Source organism: Rhizopus microsporus (assembly GCF_002708625.1).
Source record: "Rhizopus microsporus ATCC 52813 unplaced genomic scaffold scaffold_44, whole genome shotgun sequence".
Classification (NCBI taxonomy): Eukaryota; Fungi; Mucoromycota; class Mucoromycetes; order Mucorales; family Rhizopodaceae; genus Rhizopus; species Rhizopus microsporus.
This window is the reverse complement of record NW_019671959.1, coordinates 1-1,584: the sequence shown is the minus strand read 5'-3', so window position 1 is coordinate 1,584 and position 1,584 is coordinate 1. Positions and strand designations below refer to the sequence as shown.

The following is a 1,584-nucleotide window of genomic DNA, read 5'->3' as shown; positions in this document are numbered from 1 at the left end:
ATATCTTTTAGTCTGGTTAATTCTAGTCTTTATTCTTTTTAATTGATACTTCGTATTCAACAAAACTGTCCCAATGGACCCATCACTTTCTCAGCGGTTTTTGTAATAAATAAAGTCCGTTCTATTTGTGTTACAATGATTGTTCCTTATACGGTTTTGATTGCGCTTTCGAATGATGCTATTTTTATTTTAATCGGAGCAAAAATAAGCGAGTTATAGAGGAAGAAATACAAAAATGCAAAACATTGGGACAGTTTTGTCCCTCACTGTATTTTTCAAACTACTGTAGTTCTACGCATCCTCCCCGTGGCCAGTCACACATTCTGCTTTTCCTTGGCCCCTTATACTACTCCTTCATCTACTAGCCGCGGTATAACCTGTCGTATCCCACGTTGAATAAGAGTCAATAAGCAGTGTTTACATGTCAATAACAAAAGTTCAGTAACATAAACTGACCAATCATAATAATAATTACAATTCTATATAATATGTGTAACTATCAGTTTTAACACTTTCATCTTTATTCTTCCAAATAAAAGAAACGTAAAGAGTCCTATTGTATCTCTGTCCATTACAACCATAACAACATCACATAACCTAGTGAATGTTCAAACTTCTAATGGTAGAAGAGGGTCTCCCTAGAGGAGTCTCTTGTTTCTCATAACGACTTCGATATAATTCGTTACCAGATGTCTTGTCTTTTCATCTATATTTTAAACTATGATTGGCGAAGAAGCTTCTTCGCCAATAAAAACACACATAGCACGTAATGTGCGGCTCGTAAATCTAACAAGCTTATATACAACGTGATGGTGTCGTATTTTGTGCGTCCACGTATAAAAAAGTACGCCATTTAATATAATAAATATATTTTTAAGTATATCAAGCATTACATATTTTAAAAAATAATAAATTTTTAATAATATTATTTACTATATAAAAAATTTTGTTAAAAGATTACTCATTATAAAATAAATTATTTAAGAGTTTTAAACATTAATTTATATCGGCGGAAAAAATTTTCTGCTTCCGCTATTTTCACAACCAGCAACATCAGATACACAATCATTTTAAGTAACTAAATACCGATTTCCTTCTATCACCTATGGAGGCCCACCACCACCCTTCCAAGTTTGCACATCCACTGGGTTATATCGCGACTAGTAGATGAAGGAGTAGTATAGGGGGCCAAGGGGAGGCAGGATGGGTGACTGGCTACGGGGAGGATGTGTAGAACTACAGTAGTTACAAAAATACGAGCAACCTTCACAATACTTGTTGTTTACACTCTGTTGTTCTATGACAGACGCAGATACAGTAGCCGCCAAAAATTGGTCGCATGTTTTCACTTTTTGGAAACTTACGTCTGTGCATACTTCCGTATACCCCAATATACCATGTATGTTATATCATCTGAAAGCTTATTTCGAAAGCTATCAAATAATGTATGACACGCCCTGATTGGATGAATGTAGTTGCTACGACATGCGTTCAAAGTCAGACGGTACATGCGACCAATTTTGACGGCGATCATAACATAATATAAAGTAATGTTTATTTCAAGAATTTAATAGTTTGTCCAAC

At 34.7% G+C, this 1,584-nt stretch overlaps 1 protein-coding gene across 1 annotated transcript; it reads right to left on the bottom strand.

The window, feature by feature from the left end:
• Positions 1-1,103: 1,103 nt before the first annotated feature.
• RHIMIDRAFT_242855 (uncharacterized protein) lies at positions 1,104-1,534 on the bottom strand (the record flags this gene model as incomplete). Its single annotated transcript, XM_023609855.1, has 2 exons — positions 1,104-1,160; positions 1,397-1,534. 2 exons carry the CDS (start codon positions 1,532-1,534, stop codon positions 1,104-1,106), a joined length of 195 nt encoding a protein of 64 aa, XP_023460951.1.
• Positions 1,535-1,584: the final 50 nt, after the last annotated feature.